This window comes from Phyllostomus discolor, chromosome 4 (genome assembly GCF_004126475.2).
Source record: "Phyllostomus discolor isolate MPI-MPIP mPhyDis1 chromosome 4, mPhyDis1.pri.v3, whole genome shotgun sequence".
NCBI lineage: Eukaryota > Metazoa > Chordata > Mammalia > Chiroptera > Phyllostomidae > Phyllostomus > Phyllostomus discolor.
Window position 1 is genome coordinate 160,236,150 of NC_040906.2, and position 15,993 is coordinate 160,252,142.

Genomic DNA, 15,993 nt, shown 5'->3' on the forward strand with positions numbered 1-15,993 from the left:
GAACCTGGCACAGAGCAAATATTGAGTGATGTTGTTTTTCTGTATTTGCTTCAGCTGAGTCATTTGATTAAATCATAATACTATCTTTGAGCTGCAGCACCGATGAATTTTCATAAATTAAATAATACTTAAGACATTCCATGCTAAGCACATTGACTATCTCTAGAACAGGAAATTGGTATAAATTCTTCTGCTCACATTAAGCATGACAACGGTTTTCCATCATTTATCATAAACACTAGCCAAAATGTCTTTTTCCATACCCATGCACTGCGGTTTCCAGTGAAACTACAAGTTACATTGAATCACATCAGCTCCTGCTATATTTGCTTTGGGAACAAAAAAACGAAAGTGTTGTTTCAAAATCTAATTTTCACATCTTTTAAAATCTTCCTGATGCTACCTGTCATTTCCAGTGCAACAAAGGAAAGATGTGATAGCTGATATTTGCTGTGTGTGTGAGTGTTTTAATTACAAAATAATTGCACTGATGTGAGTGTCTGTGCAAGAGATGCTGTTTGGCTCTGTCTTCCACCTCAGGAACAGTCTGTGTTTACGGGCACGTCCCTACTTCCAGGTCTCCGTTCCCATGGTCAGTACATGCTTTCTAGGTCCCTGTCTTACTCTTCTTTTAATAAGTGACATACATTTTTGTACTATACCTTTAGTGGTTTTATGCTCTATGAGGGATAGATTTCTACAGGACATGGAAAAGTCTCTTAAAATATTTTTTTGTTTGGTTTGGTTTGGGATCCTCAGGACCTAAAAGGCCCTGAGGGTCATGTTCCTTCATGATGTTTCTTGGCCCTTGGCTCCTCTCTGTCCCATCCCCACTGCCTTTGTCTGGTTCCAGGTTCTCCAGAACAGCCCCCCACATTCAGACCATTCTCATTCTCCTAACTGTGTCTCTGCTCTCTGATCCGTCCTGCCAGAGTCCGTTTTCTGAAATACCACGTGTGTCACGTATCCTCTCATCACTCCTCACCCCTGGTCTACCTGATTTACCTTGTTTTTCATTATGTCATACAGAGTACTACACTTCACCAAACATCACATTTTCAATGTGCACTCCCACTTGTAATTGCACTGAAAAATTACTGCATTCTGTTCATTAAGAGACAAGAAGTGCATGACCACTGTTACTTCCCCTTTACTGAATTTTTGTGTGTTTTAATGTTTCATGATAATGATTCATTTTGAATCAGACATTCTGGGTAGAGGAAATTACATTTTAGCGACAAAAGACCCCATGAGTATAATCTAGTATTAAATCTTTGAAGGAAGTAAGATTATAAGATTTTGTGGAAATCAGGTTACTTTCTAAAATGAAACTGAGTCAAGTTTCATTACATACAAAAAAGAAATAAAAAAACCACAATGCATAATTCATAATAATTTCATATTATTTAACAAAACACATTTACACCTTTTAAAAGGGTAACCAAAAATATTAATATACTCACAAGTGTCAATTCCTAGACATTCTCTCATACTGAAAACAGTCTGCCTAAGAAGCATAATGACAACGAAAAACCCCACTATATAAATAGATGGCCTTTCTCTACTCCACTTCCTCCCGAAGACAAAATGATAAATAAAAAGCTATTCCTACCTGTCCTTGAGGAGAAAAACACAGAGAAAAAGAAACAATAGCAGTATCATGTTTCATGAAAACTTAGGGTATAATGGGAGACAAGAGGACCCCAATTTTCCAAAATTCTGGGTGCAGAATCATAATAAATTCCACTGATAAACCAATGATATTGCACACTTGTGTTTGTACCAGCATGATCTTAATAGTAATCCCACATGTCAAGATGTTCCTCTTCACCAAGGTACTCTGCCAAAGCCACAGGCACAGTGGCAACAAGACAGTAAAAGACATGGTTTGAGCAAAGCTATAGGTTTGATTTGGCTGGGTTTGGTTTGTTTTAGGCAGAACCACCATAATACATGAGGGCTTGTTTCACAAAACCAATGTTACAATTAAGTATATAAACTTCAGAGGTTTAAAGCAGAAGTGAAATTGAAAGCTAACAATCTGGTACTTTCTATGAAGTTAACATACTATTTTTGTAAGGGACACGAACTCACACCAAAATGTATTGCAAGTGTCCCTCTAGAATGCCATGGTAAGTGATGGAGCTAAAAAACGTAAGACACCATTATTTCATTGGCATTACAATTTACTTGGCCCAAATTGGGGGACCTTGCTTCTAATAAACAGCTGCACCATGGCAATAAAACTGAAGCAAAAGTGTCTCTGTCAAATTCTGCTGAATCCCACACAGAAAATGCCATGTTCAGTTTCTTGGCTGATATTTATGGTAATAACCGGTGTTAGCTCCAACTTTAACCTTTAAAGTACTCCCACCAGGTTGCTTAAAAGCTTTTAAAGTATTTGGGCTTATGTGGTCAAGCTCACAAACTGTTACAAATATTAAATGACAGGTAATTTCATTTAATTTTTTTATAGTACCTATGACTTTAAACTTCCCAAAACTAAAGCAAGAATGTTATTTTAAATATATATCTCCTCCAACAAGAAAATTTCACCAACAGAATCTTCAGGTGAATTGTTTCACTTGCATTCAATCTAACAATATTTGAATAACTTACTATGGTTTCAAGTCAAGATTTCATTTACTATAAATAATAACATTGCAAAAATATGTCATATAAATCAAAATACTAATGACTTATTTATAGTGGCCAGTTCAATGAACAAATTTGTGTGCATATTCCAATATTCCAATGCTTAACAACATATTTGATATTGCTTTCCTGAAGAATAGAAATCTAGAAATACCATTTATATTGGTACATTTTAAAAATTTAACATTTTAAATATACAATTTAATGTCATTAACTAATTTCCATAAAATAGGTGATCTGGGAATTATTTTTTGTTGGGGAAATAAGCTGTAAACTGGACTTATAAACTGCTTCTTTAAATTAAAATTTACTGCTTATTTCCCCACATGAGATCTGAAGCCCACTTGGAAGGATTCCAAACACACTAAACCCACCACCCAAAAGAAGGGCCCAGTCAAAGACTGCTGGAGAGGAGCTCAGCTGAGGGTTTGTTGAGGGGGCCAGTCCTTTGAGAACAAGCTTCTCAAACTTGGGGTAGAGAGTACGCATGGTTTGAAAAATGATAGATTTCTAGAACTCCAACCTTGAGATTTTCATTCACTTACCTAAGGTGGAAAATAGTAATTGCATATTATGTAACGAGTGATTATCAAGTACAAGCAAGATGAAGAATGGGATCCTAACTTTCTCCACCCATCCCCAGCACAGTGATTAGGCATCCTTAGTCATCTGTTTTTTAGTACTTTAACACAACTGAACTTGAAGAGAACTAAGTACATTTTACTCAAAAAAGGAAGAAAAACATGTTTACAACATGTATCAAATTAAAAAGAAGTTTATTAAGGTGGAACTATAAGAATAATAATGTTTTGCTTGAAGTTCCTGTGTAGAATGTAAAGATTTGAAAAGAAAAGCAAAACATTTAAAGGGAACAACTCTGAAACATATAATAAAACATAATATAGACTGCTTAAGAATTCACTGAGATTTCTTTATATATTGATTTCTGGATACATTTATAATTACCCAAATTACGTAATTATTTTCACACAACTCTGAAATTTATCAAGAATATAAGATCTTGTTGAGAATGCAAAAAGCAAGGTAACTTACCTATGTTTACTTATTACTCTTTGATATTTGCACCACAGCATCAAATTTAAACTTGTCCTTTATAAACCTCTTGTTCTCTGTTTACATGAGGGAATTAAGTCAGGTAATGTAATATAAGGTGTCTAATGAAATGTATAGTACTAAAGAAATATGACTTCCTTGAACTTCATTTTTTAAAGCTGCTTTCTATATTACTTCAATATCCAGGAATTTAAAAGTTATTTATACATAAGTAAGTCCACTTATCGATAACCCTTAACAGAAAAATTCACAAGTGTACCCTGATTAAACAGCAGAACTAAGCTATCGGTGTGAGAAATTAGGTGGAGGAACAGTTTATGTAAGCATCACTCCGACTGGGAATGTACTGATCACCTAAAATGCATCACAGACACTGCCGCACATATTCTGTGTGTTGACTCATGTAATCTGCAATATAAATAGTCCAATGAGGAAGCTGGAACTTAGAGATGCTATCCAGCCTGCTCCACATTACAAAAAGTGTGAATGGTGAAGCTGGAATTCAACATCAGTTCTATTTGTCTAACTAGAGAGTAAGACAGAATTGTAATTCTAAAACTCTTGACACCATCATACATCCTACCATAATGCCTTGTATCAATCAGGAGCTCAGGAAGTGATTCTTGATAACTGATGACCAATCCATACATATTTCCAGAGACACATAATGAAAATAGTATAAATAGCAACAAAATCATACCAAATATTTCTGTTTATTAAAACAGGAGGTAACAGCGAATAAGTCTATTTCTAAAGCAATTTGAAATTCTCATATTACAAGTTAAATTCCTCTAGTTTTCATACTTCAGAATATAATCAAGTTCTAAGTAAGCTTTAAGTCTTCTCTCTTCTAATTTCCTGACATAAAAATAAAGTGTAGGTTGTAATGAAAGTTATTTTATTAGATTTCTCCTAGGTAGAGGCAGATGTTAGTTATCACTCTCTCTAGTTGAGCAGGTATTTTTCAAGCAGCTGGTGCCCTTTTCCTAGTTAGCTATTTGCAAGTGTTCCCAGTAGACTTTATAGTACTGCAATCCTGAGAAAGTTCACAGCATACAAATTTAAGTCTTCTTTAGAAGGGAAAAAATGGTAGTATTTCCCTTTAAGTAAGACCTAGCTATTTCATATATATGAATTATAGGATACTTTCATAATAAGTAAACATTACTGTTTAATCACGTAATTTAAGTAATTGCTGGGAGTCACAAATAAATAAGTGTTATTTATAACTTTATAATAAAGCTTAAACATTTACTGACCCCCAAAACAGAAGACAAGATAGTATACATAGAATATTTTTCATACACATCAGATAAATGCATCAAAACCCTTAATTACTTTTGAGAACAAGTCAAGAAATTTTTAATTTTTTCTTAGAGTTTCATAGTAATACTTTAGGTAACATCCTAATACATAAAATAATGGCCCTCCTGACAGTGATGAAGTTTTTATAACAAATATATCATCTTAGAGTTTCTATATGAAAAGTCACATGGATAAGACATAATCTTCAACATTTTATATGAAGCCCACACAATCAAGAACTGTTCCTTTTCCTGTGTACCCCACTCCAGCTCTATTATAAAAAACACGGCTGTCCTGGCCGATGTGGCTCAGATGGTTGGAGCGTCATCCCATAACCGAAAGACTGTGGGTTTCATCCCTGGTCCAGGTACATTCAACCCCCGGTCCTGGCACTTACAGGAGACAACCAATCAATGCTTCTTTTTTGCATTGATATTTCATTCTCTCCCTTCCTTTCTTTCAAAATGCAATGAGAAAAAAAAAAAAAAGGTCCTCAGGTGAGGATAAAAAAAATTAAAAAACATGGTTAAGTTCATGATCACTGTTCAAATAAAGCCCAATTCCCGCAGACTACAACAAACAACTCAAGTCTCATGTTCTCCGAGAAATCTTCATGAACAATTATAGCTTGCATCGGTCCCTCTGTCTTTTGTGTAAGAATAAACCCAAACTACTGATTTTTACTCAGTTCACTCCACAGTATTTTGTTGGTAGACACTTAACACAGATGCTTCTATGTTCCCAACTATGATGCAAGGACACTGAAGACTGGGGAACACCCTCTATTTCTTTTTTTCTATTTTTTTTATGTTACTTAACAATGTCTGCTTAGTTAAGGGGCATCAAAAAAAATGTAAATTCCTTTTTTCTCCCTTAATGTATTTTAGTCGATGATGATAAGCAGACAACAGAATGAGAAAAAAGTTATGGATAAGAGGTTAAAAAGGAAGCTTGATCTAGGAACACCATGGTAACACTGAAAAATGCTAAGGGACAGGGAAGATATTAAAAGCAGCCAGAAAGAAAAGCTTACTTGAAAACAAATCACAACTAGACTGATGAGATTTCTCAAAAGCAAAAAGCAGATGATACAGTACCATATTTAATGCACTAAGATAGAATGTGATAAAATAATACCTTTAATGTGCTAAGGAATAACTATAAACATACAATTCTATTATCAGTGAAAATATCTTTTGAGAATGATAAAACAAAGACATTTTAGATTAACAAAAATTAAGAGATTTTTTATCACCACCAAATACTCACTTGAGAATTGAGAATTTCTTAACTCGTCTGAGCTAAAGAAAACTCAGGCAATGAGAAGCCATAGAACTTGAAAACATTAGATGGAATTTAAAAAGTAGTAAAATAAATAGGCAAATCCAAATAGCTACTATCTGTAAAATAATTGTAACAGTAATAAAAATATCTATTATAAAAACTAAGGCAAGTAGAACTAGAATACATGATAAAAATATGAAAGTCGTGGAAAGAGAATAAAGTTTAAAAGTTTGAACAATCTTATTGTGTAATAATGTTTTTAGATCTACTCAACAATTAGAAAAGACAAAAATGAAAACCGACAACCCTCCCCCTCCCCCACCCAGTCTCCAGACATCTAACTATGGAGGGAATGAAGTTTAGACAACAGCACTGTTCTGGGGTCTCTCAATCTTAGCATTACTGACATTTGGGGAATTCTTTGTTGTGAGAGGCTGTTATGTGCACTGTAGAATGTTCAGCAGCATCCTTGTTTGTATTTACTAGATGCCACTAGCATCCTCCTGGTTGTGACAACCAAAAACATCTCCATGCACTGTCAAAGTCTTCTGTGGCAGATGCTGGGAGGGGCCAATGAGAACTGCTACTGTAGGCAGAGTGAGAAAAGGGGGGGGTGGGGTCAACTCCTTTTTTTTTTGGTCATATTAAGACCTTACTTCTCCAATAATTTGTAACTGTGAACACATGACTTTTTTCCTTCATTGGACAATGACTTATCTTGGGATGCAATTGGTTATTAATCTCCTTCAGAAAGAGGTGGGAAAACATATCTTTTAACTTGCTGTGATTTCCAATTTCCAGACTTATCTGCTGCTTTTAGTTTAAAAAGAAAATAAAATCCACAGATAAATACTGCAAGTTCTGTTAAAACATAGGATACTGTGAGCTTTGATGGAAAAATAACTCTTATCTCCATTAGCTTTATGTCCTACTTTATTCCCTTAGAGTTGAATTTCTCCATTTGGGGGAGATATGAGAGAGAGGGGGAGAAAGAGATTGGGGACAGGGGTGGGCGGAGAGGGTTGATAGCTCCAGAGATCTGCAGAGAGTCTCCCTCCAGTCTGTAGGTGAGTACTGAACAGCACAGCATATGAGAAAACTACCGAAGGCAGGAGAAAGGACTCTATGAATAGACTAGAGGAAGAAAACTCAAACCTTACTACGCAGGGTCTGGAATAGTTCCTGTTCTCATGAGCCATAGTGGAAAACTTCTAAATTAACTGGGAATTAGAGTACTTGGAAGAACTTTTTCTCAGTAGAGGGGTAAAATTAGACCTTAGATTTACACTAAATGCTGCTCTGATCTATTTAGGAAATTTTAAAAGTGAGACTTGAAAAGCTCAAACTGATCCAAAGTATTTTAAATATGTCCCAGAAAAAAATTCAAGAATATTTACAAGAATACAAAAATATCCAATATTCAACACATAAAATCACAATGTCTGGTAGTTGATCAAGAATGATAAAGTATACTACTATAAAAAAACAAAAAGTAAAAATAAAAATAAGAAAAATTCATCAATTAAAATCAATCCAGAAATACTACAAATGAAAGACTCTTCAAGAAGCTAGAGCAAGGGCCAGCCCAAGGGCCAAAGAAGTCTATTTTTATTTTATTTTATTTTTATTTTTATGGCCTATAAGCTAAGAATGATTATCACATTTTGAAAGGGTATTTTAACAAAAAGGAAGACAATGATAACTATGAAGAAGAGACCCTAAGCGATCTAGTCTACAAAGCCTAAAATAATTACCATCTGCGTCTTTACTGACCCCTCAGCTATACAATTGACTACATAATTATTAGAGACACTGAAGAAATTAAAAGAACCCAAATAAAACTTCTAGAGATTAAGCTACAATGAATGAGATTAAAAAGTACACTAGATGGGACTAGTAATATTTTAGACACTGCAGAAGAAAGATGAGTGAAGTCGAAGACAAGGTAATACAAACTACCCAAAATGAAACATGAAGTAAAAAAAAAAAAAAAAAGAAAAATGTTGAAAGAACATCAATAAGCTGTGTGACAACTTCAGAACGCCTAATATATCTCACTTTTCCAATAATTTGTCATTGTGAGAACAGGACTTTTCCTTCCTTGGAAAATGACTTATCTTGAAATGCAATTATTAGCCTCCTTCAGAGAGTTCCTGAAATGGGGGAAAGGAAAATAAAATTCTTTATTTTATAGAAAAGAATGGTTGGTAATCTCCCACATCTGACAAAAACTATAAACCACAGACCCAAGATGCTTAACCACCGTCAGGCGTTCGCGCGCGTGCGCACACACACACACACAAATCACATCATAGCAGTGATAGACAGAACTAAATTGGCTGTCAATATTTCCTTCCTAATCCCTACTACCAACTCCACTGTATAAACAGCCTGCATAAACCTCAGAACTTTGAATAAAGTGTATTTACTCACTGGATTAGGTTATACTATATGAAACCATTGACCTTTACACATAGGGGATTGTCTGGGTGAGTCTGACCTAATCATATGAATCTTTTAAAGCCAGGAAGGTTTTCAGCTGCAAGGGGAAAAAAATCAGATTTAAAGCACAGGAGGGCAGTGGGGTGGAGAAGAGCAATGTGGGTAAAATTGGGACAGCTATAATTGAACAATAAAAACATACACACAAGGAATTCAATGCCGCAGTCTTTAGAAGCTAAGAATGACCAACCTCAGAAACGGCAACCTCAGTTCTATAACTGCAAGGAAATGGATTTGGCCACCAACCTGAACAAGCCTGGAAAGGAATCCTTCCCCAGAGTTTCCAGATAAGAGTTCAGCATGTCCAACATCATGATTTTGCCCTTGAGAAGCCCTGAACAGAGAACACAGTCAAGCCCACCCAAATTGAACCTCCAGAACTATGAGATAATAAATGGACATTTTAAGAACCACTAAATTTTTGGTAATTTCTTATACAATAACAGAAAGCTAATACAAAGTCACATAATCAAACTGCCTAAAACCAGTGACAGGGAGAAACCTCAAAAATCAACCAGAAAAATAAAAGGCATATTACAAAAAGAAGGAAAATAAGAAGGAGAGCATACTTCTTATCAGAAACAATGTAAGCAACAATACAGTCCTGGCTAGGTAGCTCAGTTAGTTAGAGCATCACTCCAATATGCAGAATTTTCGGATCTGATTCCCAGTCAGGACGCGTACAAGAATCAACTAATGGATACATAAATAAGTGGAACAATAAATCAATGTTTCTCCCTCTCAAATCAATAAATAAAGATTTTAAAAAGGGATACAATACAGCTACATCTGTAAGTGTTGAAGGAAAAACTGTCAAGTTAGAATTCTGTATCAAGTGGAATACCTGTCTTTCAAGAACAAAGACAAAATGAAGACATTTTCAGACATACAGAGCTGAAAGAATTTATCAAACAGACCTGTACTACAAAAAGTGAATACCAGATGGAAACCTAGATTTACAAAAAGGCATAAAGGGTACCAGACAGGTACACAAATATAAAAAAACTGCTTTTTGTTATTATTTATATATCTTTAAAAGACTGTCACAGGAAAAAAACAGTAATGTATTATGGAGCCTTTAAGAGAGAGAAAATTGTCTACATTTACATGTTTGTTACTCATTTATTTGTTTCGCTGGTAATAAATACTGAAAAATGTAACAAACAGATCAGCAAAAAGAATTAGAATTTTCATGTTTCCAATTGCTAGGTATGTATCAAGGGAAATTAGGCTTTGTTAAAATGATTAGAAATTTAATTTGTGCTATATTGTTTCATTTCTCATGAAGTCTGTGAAATCTTCTTTGCTAAGATCTTTATTCATGTGAAAAAGATTATAAACTCACTTTTTGGCTTTAAACTTATATTTGCTGTTACTTCTTAGTACCACCTCTTTAAAAGGCAGTAAGTGGTTCAAGGCCCTGGTCCTGATGAACTGATGATATGCTTGACAGTGTAATAAGCCACCCGTGGGATTTTTCAGAAAAAGGCTTTTCACTTGAGAGCAAGTCCAGGTTTTAGCAACACTTCACTCTGTTCAGGTTGAGCTCATTAAAAAGATCCATACTCTGAAGTATTTTTCTGGATTCTTCTTTAGTTTTCTTGTCTTCATAATCTGATGGAATCAAACTGTACCAATAACCCTTTAACTATAGGATCCTCAGGTTCAGAGGACAAAGTAAAACCAAAGGAAAAGTAACATTTTTTTTTTCTGATTCTATTAGACTTTTTCCAAACTCTCAATCTTGAGAAAACTGCAGATGTCCATAATTACAATAACTGGTTTCTTTAGTTTCTACCAATTAATTAGAAACTACTCTAGATGTCTTAATATAGTGACTATGATAAATAGGTCTTCCTGATCTTGTTTGGTAGCATCCAATAGTACTGCACATGTGTTTGGAATGAAAGAATAGCTGAATAGCATAAATGAACACAAAAGTAATTTATTTAGCAAATGTAATTTCCAAAGTAATGGTAAGTCTTTTTATTTTATCTACACTCTGATCTCATAGTGTGAGTTTTCATCATTACACTCATCATTTTAAGCTAACATGTTAGCTAAAATGTATTAAGTAATAAACACTCTTCAAAGCACTTCACATATTATTAACTAATTTAATCCTCATAATAATACTATGAGGTAACTGCTATTCTCCCAATTTTACAAATGAAACACTAGATCAGCGTCAAGTCAAACTGCCAGCCTGGATATGGAGGCCCTGCTCTAAATCAAACAGGTGTGCTGCCTCCTCAACTTAACATGCACAAGCCTTTTCCGTTTCTCTTACTCCTCATCTTAATAAATGGTACTCTGACCTATACACGTTGCCTTGGATGTCATTATGGAGTCTTTCTCCACCTCATCCCCTCCATTTAATGTCATCAGATCTTACATATATTAGTATCTAAATTATTCTTCATTGTCCCATTTTTCATATAGGTGGCGACTTTCTTACTTCAGGCTTGTAGCATTTCTCTCTTGAACTCCTGCAGCAGCTCTGCTCTCTACTTTAGCCTTTGCATTGCAACCAGGGCAATCCTTCTAAGTGAAAAAAATGCATAATTTACTCTATTTTTTTTAAGTCTCTATTTTTTCTGTCTTTTTTTTTAAAGATTTTATTTATTTTTAGAGAGGGGAAGGGAGGAAGAGAGGGAGAGAAACATCAATGTGTGGTTACCTCTCATGCACCCCCTACTGGGGACCTGGCCTGCAACCCTGGCATGTGCTCTAGACTAGGAACTGAACTGGAGATCCTTTGGTTTGCAGGCCGGCCCTCAATCCACAGAGCCACACCAGCCATGGCAATTTCCTCTATTTTTAAGAAGAAATTATTCCCCACAGTATTAAGTCTAAACCTCTTAGCATGATTTTCAAAGCCCTTTGTGTGTAAACTCAGTCTCTTTTCAGATCAACTTGCTGCCATTGTCCACTTACATCATACATGCTAACAACACCGAAACATTTGTTTCCAGAATGTCACATACTACTTCACGGTACATCCTTTACCTAAGATTCACCCCACTGCCCTCTCCCTGCCTGGCAAAATTCTATGCCCTCACATTCAACTCCAGTGAAAGCTTCTATGAATTCATTAGTCTGCCTTCTCTGAGCTGCACAGCATCTTCACAATATACCCCACTGTATCAGTTATTTCCATGGATGCGGTGCAGAGCAGACACACTGCACTGAGTAACTGAACAGCAGGGATAATATCCTTTTTGTAATTTTCCCCAAAAGCTAACCTGTAAGCATGGGGTTCAAGAAGGTGGAGTCATAGAAAACCTCAAGTTCTGTACATTCACTTTTTACAGGACTCAACCTTCTTAACTTCTCAAATGAAACATTATGTGTATCTTTTTATATTACTTTTCCAAACCAAATATTACACTTGGGTCAGTACTCCACTTTTGCTGAATAACACTCTATTGGCTATTTTAAGAACATACCTCCAAATGTGAAAACAAACAGAAATCAACTTATTTAACACCAACAAAAAGCAAACCTGACTCTCTTAAAATATCAAAGACATAGATAGCTCTGACTGCTTAGCAACTTTCTTATTCTGCATTTTAAGGTAGTAACAGCATCCACCTTTCTTTTGGGAAATTCCTCCTTGACTCCCGCTGGCTCATGAGGGGCTGCCAATGAGGATACACAAGACAGCAGGCACAGTCAGTAAGAGCTCCACAATCCCACCACTGGGAAAGAAGTAGGTTCAGAAATGAACTGGTGATCAAAGTCAGAAATCAGGGTTAATCCCAGGAGGCTTTTTCTGGCAGAACTTGTAGAGAAAACCCTCTCAGCTTTTAGGATTAGGTATGGGGAAGCAGATATGTTTGGAGTTCTGGTCATACATTTTTCCCTGGCTACAGGAAGAAAATCTATTTGGGAGTCAGAGATGAAAGTACCAAAGACAGAAAGGGGCAGTAATGGGGGTAATGGAGAAGGAGGAAGAGATAATGAGGAAGGAAAAGGGAAAAGACAAATGGAGAAGGAAAGAAAGAGATAAAGACAGAGGAAAAGTTCTGATGACATCATAATGAGCCTATCTATCCAGCTGGGTACATAGATAGCTTTACTCCAGGGACATTCCAGTTAGTCAATAAATTGCCTTCTTTGCTAAAGCTTGCTTTGATTTTGACTTCTCTAACTTCCAAATGAATGAGTCCTAATACAGAGTTCCATCTAATTTTTTCTTTACATTATTACAAGAAAGTACAAAACCCATTTAACAGCATTTCTGTACATCATTTTATAATTTTAAATTCTGCTTCTCTTTTTAATGAAATTATAGAAGTAATTTAAGAAGGCAGGACAAATTTGACCAATGTGACATTTGGTCAGGGAAAAGATATAAAAGCATTTTATCTATAGTTCCACAGGGCTGTTAGGAATAACCTGTAATTAAGAACCTCAGGGAAAAGAGAAAGATATCATCCTCAATAGCACTTTCCCTGGTACTTTTCTACCTTATATTAAAAAGATTCAAGTCAACAGAAGCATCTACTAAACTAACATTCTATTAACACCTATATTTTCTCCTGAGGTCAATATTACTATTCACAACTTATGACATCTGGCGGGATCATTATCTAGTGATATGGCATCAAATAGTTTATTTATGTACTTAACACATGGTATTTGTATGTATTATTCCCCAATTATTACTATTCCTCTGGAAGTGCAAATTAAAACCACAATGAGAATTTCTACACACTAACCGAATGGTTAAAATATAAATAATGTATATTAAACTATAAATTAAAGTGGCAAAAATAAAAATTTAAAAAACTGACTACACCAAATACTGGTGAGTATGTGGAGTAACTAGTTCACATTAGACTGTTGGTGGAGTAACATTAAAATGTTACTCCATTTATAGTCATTCCATTTATAGGTTTGGTAGTTTTTTTGAAAACTAAACAGGCAACTATAATATGACACAGTAATTATATTGCTGGACACTTATCCCAGGGAACTTAAGTCCCCCCCAAATTCGCAACTTAAGCCTTAACCCCAGTGTGACTATATTTGGAGACAGTACCTGTACGGAAGAAACTAAGGTTAAATGAGGTCATCTGGGTGAGGCCCTAAACCAATAGGGCCAGTATCCTTTATAAAAAGAGGAAGTGACACCAAACACCTGTATCTGCTCTTACAGTGAAAAAAGGCAACGTTTGGCCCTAGGGACACAGCAGGAAAGCAGAAAGAGTCCTCATCAGAAACCAAATCTGTCAGGACTTTGATCAGGGACTTTTAGCTTCCACTGTGAAAAAATCTAATTTTCACTGTTCGAGCCACCCAGTCTGTGGTCTTTTGTTATGACAGTCTGAGTGGACTTACACAATTCATGATATCCTCAACCTGTAAACAATACAGATGTCCTTCAACAGGTGACGTTAAACTCTGGTCATCCACATCACATGTGGGAGGCAGAACAATGAATGATCCCCAATGATGTCTAGACACTACTCTGTGGAACCTGTAAATGTATCAGGTTACACGGCGAAGAGACATTACGGTTGCAGATGGAATTAACCTATTCAAAAACTCTTCTACTTCTATAATCTAAATAAACATGAAAGTTTATTTAGAAATAAGCAGGAGAAAATAAAAACCCTGACTCATTCATTATACAGACAACGAGTGGCAGTGCTTTCGCATAAAAAAAATTTAGTATTAAATATAGAGAATGAAATAAACCTTCATGATAATAATGCTTATAATGACTGGTAAGGTTTAAAAAGAATTATGTATATAATTATTTACTTCTTCAGGCTCTCATCCTTGGCTGCATTACAAAACACCTACAGAACTTCAAAAATCATCCTCAAAAATATAGATATCTTGGCCCCTTCTAATAAGCTATGACTAAATAAGGGCCAAACCATTTGGATTTTGAAAAAGTTCTACAGTTAATTCTAATGTCCAGATTGAAACCCACTAATACAGGTTGAATCATAATATTGGTCCACTATAAAAACTTATTGTAGAATACAACTTAAAATTATAATAATAAAGAAATGTAATAAAGGCATAAAATGGAATACTGTATGGTAAACAATGCTAAATATGTATATATATATTGACATAGAAAGACATATGTAAGTACATATACAAACAGAAAAACAATACATATTATATAATTTGTTTTTGTAAAACAAAATGCACACGCACACATATACAGAGAGAATGAGAGAATGGAGTTAATCGTGGTTGGCTGTGGTTATACTTTACGCTGCTCTTTTCGTTTGGCTATATTATTTGATATTTCTGAATGACTATGTATGACTCAAAAATAAAGCAACTTCACTTTGCTGACAGAAAAGACTAACTTTAACTAATATGTATACTTTATATATATAAACTAAACATATATATATACTTTATATAATGAACTAAAATATTTTATTTTGAGATAAAACAAGTATGGCAAGACTTTAACAAACAGTAAATTGAGACAAAGTGTATGTGGATAATACCATTTACACAACTTTTCCATAGGTCTGAAATTATTTAAAATTTAAAAGTTGAAGAAAAATAAATAAAAGAAAATAATTTAGAATTTAGCTCCCCCTTCCTCAAATAATATTTTATTTTATTGTAGGCTGACCATTTGATATGTTAATACACTATCATAATATAAAACATATTTTATGTTTATGATACATAACGCCTTTAAAACATTTTACTTGAGTCAGTACAGGTTAAACCAAATATTACCGAAATATCCAAAATATACATGAAATTACAGAATTATATACACATAAATGTACATATGTATGTGTGTAGACATAAAGAAATATATGTATGTATTGTTTTAAATTTAAGTTCCCCTACTATATACCTTTAGTAACCAACTGCATGTTTCTTTACTGTATTATTTAACTGCATGTCTCTTCATTGTACTATCTAAATAATTTTAGAAAAATTACTTAAGAATAATTTTTCTAATACAAATCCATTCACAAACATAGCAAGCACAAAAACATCAACTCTATAAAAGGATCATCTCACCTCATCTAAGTCTTGGATATAAACTGGTTTTTCCTCAAAGCCAATTGGCATTGGCTCACTGTGGGGAATCTTTACTTCTTCATACATCTTGTTATTCTCTCTTTGGATTCCTTCTGGCAAAATCATCTATTAAAGTTAAAATCCAACAACAAT

At 34.7% G+C, this 15,993-nt stretch overlaps 1 protein-coding gene across 2 annotated transcripts in view; it reads right to left on the reverse strand.

Moving 5' to 3' along the window:
- Positions 1-15,993, reverse strand: part of ASCC3 (activating signal cointegrator 1 complex subunit 3) — a 310,528-nt gene that overhangs the window by 227,514 nt on the left and 67,021 nt on the right. For both annotated transcript variants that reach the window (XM_028508379.2, XM_036024518.1), the window contains exon 8: positions 15,841-15,966. In XM_028508379.2, coding sequence (XP_028364180.1) covers positions 15,841-15,966 — 126 coding nt within the window. The remainder of the gene's footprint in view (positions 1-15,840; positions 15,967-15,993) is intronic.